The following is a 6,000-nucleotide window of genomic DNA, read 5'->3' as shown; positions in this document are numbered from 1 at the left end:
TATTCTTCGAGATATATTTAATGATTTATCTAATGAAACAACAATATAAGTGCATGTCGATCAGAGTTTGCGAGTTGTTCAAAAGGCCCAATTATATAATATATAATAAAAGTATATTAAAAGTGAATTATTTCGAAGAATACTAGTGCTAATTTTTTTCAAGTATGAAATATGATTGTTTTTAAAAGTGTTCAAACGCTCAAAAATATTTTTCATTGATGTTTAATTGAAATAAGATAGAAACTTTACTTATCGAACTGCTCTTTTAGTAGTAAGATAACAGCAAATAGTAACTTAATGTTTAAAAAAATGTGTATTTTATATTAAATCATAAAAAAATAATAATTGTCTATATAACATCGTATTGATTAAAAAATACAAATTACGTAAGAAGAAACAATTTTCTGTTTAGAAAAAGAATGTTAGCGGATGTGCAACGCTCTGGTTCCTTTTCTTGCCCATAGTATTTCCGATAAATCAATTTTCGTAAATTTTATTTGTTTCGCTTGTCTATACTTTCACGATAGAGACACGGACGATAATTATGCTTTTCGCGGCTCCACAAATACGGGGCATCGATAATGGAGTTCGTCCATTAGCAGTTAAGTCATTGTAAGTGTGTAAAACGAGACTACGGGCATAACGAACCAACGCGTGTTTTTAAGCTCTTCTTTCCACCTACGTCGTTTTATAATATTTTTTTCTTTTCCCTTTCTTTTCTCTAATATAATATCTGAGAGATATACGATCATATGTATAATGGAATTTCGATAGAAATTATCCTCGCGATATATTGCTCCGAGGGAACGCAGTACATATATACATACTATTATAACGTGAAATTAAATGTCAAATCGTGTCAAATTAGCGTGAAAATAATCGATTTTCGCTATTCGGGGCGGAAATTACGCGATCGATCTCTTTGCACGGAATAAAAGAGGCAGGTTTCGAAACACGAGCACGCATGTACGACCGTGACATTGTGTTTACGCACAATCATAGCGTAGACGCAATAACGGGGTCGCGTTGCGGAAAATTAAGTCGAATCCGGACGCATGCGTGTACGACCGAGAGAGAGAGAGAGAAAGAGAGAGGGTGATCAGAGAGCGAATTTTCTCAAAAACGAGTTTCTGGTTGTAACCGCGAGAAATCAACTCTATCACGGTGTTGCTGCTACTGCTCGGTAGCTCTCGTATAATAGAATGTATTACGAAGCGTAATAGAATACTTGATGCCTTTAACTCTCCCTTCAAACTGCGACTTGAACTTACGTCACTATGTAACAGTAATCGCGTTTAGCAACGCGGCGTAATGACTCGGATTTGCAATCATATCTTTGGCGAAAAGTATAAATAAACTAAACTTGATTTAAATATCATGGAGAAATAATATCAAAATTCTTCGGGGCAAAAATAACGCTAAAATTATTAGAAATATCATGTGAAAGAAAAATAATATAACAATTAAAAGTAAAAATAAAAATTAAACTTGATTTAAATATCATGGAGAAATAATATCAAAATTCTTCGGGGCAAAAATAACGCTAAAATTATTAGAAATATCATGTGAAAGAAAAATAATATATATTCTCACAGTCCAGTGACGATCTATTATATATAAACTTTCTATTATTTTTTCTTTTTACAGATCACAGAGGCTCTCTTATTTCTTCATGGCAACTGTAAATTTCTTCATAGAAACGTTTGTCCGACGAGTATCATCATCACGAAGAGGGGCACGTGGAAGTTGTCGGGATTCGAGTTTCTCGGTGAGCCTGCAATCTCGTTATCCCTCGTATCAAAGATAAATTCCTTAATCAAAATTTGGCCATTTTTTTGTCAATCAGTCATTTTTCCTCAAATAACAGTATATGTCACTCTGTTTTCTTTTTAATTGCCCAGTATTAAATATGATAAAACGCTTTGTTGCTAAATACATATAATGACAAAAATTTATATTATTAAGTTAAAAATTTATATTATTAAATTAAAGAGAAAATTGTTTTTGTCAAATTATTGTATATATTATAAGTTTTAGAGAATATAAAAAAGGCTAATTAGAAAGAAATAAATGATGTATCAGCCAGACTGTGATATCAATAGATAGCATAATGCAATTTGTTACTCCAGTATGCGTTTTGCTCTTATTAGAGGCGGCTAAGGAAGTACCGATGACCGTGCAATCGTGGACGAAACACATGCCGAAAATGACTCAGCCCAATCTCGACTACATAGGTGAGGTGTCGCGAATGACCGTGTCCTTAACGTACGCCCACACGCTGGGAGAGCTGTTTCAGTAACAGTGTTTCGAGTCACTCAACTTTACTAGACATTACTAAAATCGATGAATATATATTTCGTTGGCACTCAACGCGATTAAATGCATTCTCGAGCCTTCGCTTGAAACCGAGTAATTGATTTTCCTCGTAAATAGAAAAGGCTCTTCTACAAATAGAAACTCTGAATATGGCATCCTTATAAATAGAGATTCTTTTTTTTATCCCTTTTAAATATTATAAAAGAAATTTAAAAGATTATTTAGCGAGATAAAAATCTGCGTTTCGAGAATATGTAGGCGTTTAGTATCACAAACGCGATTATATTTGCTTTTCCCCCCGTGTTTGCGCGCGCGATTCTCGCGTCAGATAAAGCAATCTTGGTATTATACAGCTGTATTTAACTTTAAATGCACGATGAAAACAGAAATCTAATTATACAACCGTTACAATAACGTAACGACTCAATACTGCGTTTTGTAATTTGGTTGAATTAAACCGCTCGGTGAATACATTTCAATCGAACGTTCGTATATAAGCATGTCAGTGAATAGGGATGACTAATAATGAAAAAACTCAAACAATTTAACATCCACAATAATTTAAACATATTTTTTTTGTATGATATGATAGCGATAAAAGAATATCGTTATTTATAATTATAGTAGAAAATAAAATATATCGATATCTGAATCTAGTAGCAAGGGCCTAATAATAATAAATTGAATGACTGCCAGGTGGAAGGCAAACGTATTACCGGATTCGATAATATTAAAAGGAACAGGATGGAAGAGAGATTGACCATGGTAGCCCCGTCGAGTTCCCTACGGCTTTCTGTGTTTATATACATATACATAAAAAAGAGTTTATTTACGTACGCGAGAGAAATGAGCACGGCGTCATTAATGGGATTGGATTTATGCGGAAAACTCTATTATCTCCGAACTTTAGCGATAAACTGGGTGTACCACTTTGCATCCCACGTCTCTCGATCGAGTCACGCAAGAATTACTGATAGCAACTTCCCGGCTAACGCTCTCTTTCTCTCTTTCTCAATTTGCGTTGCTAATTACCCTCGCGCGCCTCGTATACCGGGTTCGTCTGTAACGCAACACGTTGCAGCACCGGAGGTGCAGCAGAAGAAGCTCGGCAGCTTTTCCAGCGACATGTACAGCTTCGGTATGACGATATGCGCGATCTACAATCAGGGCCGACCGCTGATACAGGCGAATCACAGCTGCTCGGATTATCTCAAGCAACTAGAGACCGTAAGTTGATCTGTCTGCAAGACGGAAACGAGATAATTCCATTAGAAACGTCGAGAAGGATCTCGCGGATATTCTTTTAAAGGATTTAACCCCCGGGACACACGGAGAGATTTTCTTTCGCAAAGATCTTTCATCTCTCTGAGACGCGTTTGAATAAATAAATTTCAGTCTGTAGTTACATATTTTTTCTCTTTTGAATTTTTCACCACCGTGCAATTGTATCGCACAACTGCAATCGTATCATAGTTGACTAACAAAATTGGAATAGTTGTTTATATAAAAAATATTGATTTTATTCTATCCGATAGCTTCAAATTGCGTTTGTTTTTCGTTAGAACGACGTAGTATATAGTTCGTTACTGCATTCTATGCTTCAATTCGCGATTTCATGCAATATTTCAATTCTCAAAAGGGCAGTTACAATTTTTCCAAAAAATATTTAGAGAGCCACCGAGACTACCTACATTATCGCACAGCTAACTCTCCTGCTGTCCCGTAAATTAATATACAATAATTATGCAGACCAATATCGTTTTATAAAGCAATACATTTCGATAATAATTTTATTATAAAAAATTTTAAGTCTCCCAAAAAATAATTTTTTGGACTAAATAAGCGTCATGTTGTTATTGTATCGTGTCGATCAGCTCGACGATCAAGTCGCCGTTATCTTGCCACTGGTACCGATACCCCTGCGGGAAGCCGTAACGCGACTCTTGCACAAGGATCCCGAGCAGAGGCCTACCGCGCAAATATTGACCATGATCAAGTTCTTCCGGGACCCGTTTGTGCACGCCCTGCAATTTCTCGATGTCAGCAAGATGAAGGACGTGTCGCAAAAGGAGCACTTTTACACGACGACTCTGAGGGAACTGTTACCCTATATGCCAAAGGTATACGCGTGAATATTGCGACGTTAATTATTCAGGGCAAACTTGCGGGACGAAAACATCCGGGACGGAAAATTAAATCTACAATCTAAATATTAGAATCGTAATTGTTTAATTTATTTTTTATTAAAAACGCTTTCGAGTCTCTAATTTTTTAATGACGATATCTTTTCCTTTCTTTCCGGTATATAATTTTCCCGCGCCTCGTTTTGCAATCATAGAGGGGTTGCGAATTTTTTTATCCCATCTTTGGGAAATAGACAGGGTGTTTACTTTATAAGTGGAAAAACATGGAAAACCTGGAATTCTTGGCGATTCTTTTTTATAGCTGGAAAAATTAGGGAATTTTCATGTCATTTTATTAAGACTCAGGAAATTTTTTTAAAAATTATCAAGTGGATTATGCGTTTAAAATATATATTATAAATCTCTCTCTCTTTCTCTCTTTCTTTGTTTATATATTTATTATTTTAACAAAATATTGAATATGCAGTACATATTCTTTATTGTAATTTTCAGTGATAAAAAATGAAAATGTTAAGCGCCGCCCAAATGAAAAATGTTCATCTTATTCAATTTTTTTCATACATAATTCTATAGCAGGGCTTTAGAAGTAATTATTGTGTGTTTATATAATAAGTCACAAGCCCTGCTATAGAATTTTGTTTATTATTTTGGAGCCGTTTTATTATTTCGATTTTTCCGTGCATTTACAAATCTAACACTTGAAACTTGAACAACCAAAAGACGCCGTTTTTCTTTCATATAAATATATGAAAAACATAAGAAAATGCACGCGATAAAAAATTTATTTTAGAAGGAATTGCATTAGAAAACCTTCAAAATATTTTCTTTACCTGGAATTTTGAACAAAAATATCTGGAAAATCAAAGAATTTTCAGGGAACTTTTTTACATGAGTGGATATGGACATTTGAGTAGACATCATGATAGAGAAAATTATAGAACACATAGGAAGTTAGTGCACTATGGCGATTGCGTCTCTCCACGTAGGAGTTGTAAATTTGACTCCGCTCGCTCCGTGGGCGAGCGAAGTCCCATCCTAATCGCGCACGTTTCCGCGCGTGTCACGCGAACATCTTCCGCAGAAACTCTGGTATCAGCACATCTGGACGTATCTTCACGCGGAGCTGCATACGCAGGAAGTGCTGTCGGCCGTGCTGCAACCTATGCTCTACATTGTTCAGAACAGCACCAAAGAGGAGTACGACCAGATCGTATTTCCCACGCTCAAGTACGTACGAGAACAAGGGCGGAAATGAGCGCGAGACCGCGCGAGATAGGCACGTCTCGTTTCATACTTCTCTTCCATCTTTCTCTTTCTCTCTCTCTCTCTCTCTCTCCCGCAGACCACTCTTCACCAATCGAAAGTCAATTCAGGGAACCGTGACCCTATTGGAGAATCTGCATGTCATCCTGGAGAAGACGCCTCAGGAATACGAGCGCGAGGTCCTGTCGATGCTGTACAAGTCCTTCGAGAATTCCAACATTCAAGTACGAGTAAGTAAACGATCAATTTCATACATGAACGAGAAAAAGATCTTTGG

General features: G+C 36.2%; 1 protein-coding gene across 2 annotated transcripts in view; it reads left to right on the top strand.

Moving 5' to 3' along the window:
• Positions 1–6,000, top strand: part of LOC115239990 (SCY1-like protein 2) — a 28,207-nt gene that overhangs the window by 13,373 nt on the left and 8,834 nt on the right. For both annotated transcript variants that reach the window (XM_029814892.1, XM_029814891.1), the window contains exons 5-10: positions 1,648–1,768; positions 2,151–2,234; positions 3,398–3,543; positions 4,191–4,436; positions 5,542–5,687; positions 5,803–5,953. In XM_029814892.1, coding sequence (XP_029670752.1) covers positions 1,648–1,768; positions 2,151–2,234; positions 3,398–3,543; positions 4,191–4,436; positions 5,542–5,687; positions 5,803–5,953 — 894 coding nt within the window. The remainder of the gene's footprint in view (positions 1–1,647; positions 1,769–2,150; positions 2,235–3,397; positions 3,544–4,190; positions 4,437–5,541; positions 5,688–5,802; positions 5,954–6,000) is intronic.

This window comes from Formica exsecta, unplaced genomic scaffold (genome assembly GCF_003651465.1).
Source record: "Formica exsecta isolate Colony F162 unplaced genomic scaffold, ASM365146v1 scaffold4, whole genome shotgun sequence".
In the NCBI taxonomy this organism is placed as follows: domain Eukaryota; kingdom Metazoa; phylum Arthropoda; class Insecta; order Hymenoptera; family Formicidae; genus Formica; species Formica exsecta.
This window is presented reverse-complemented; position numbering and strand designations above follow the sequence as displayed.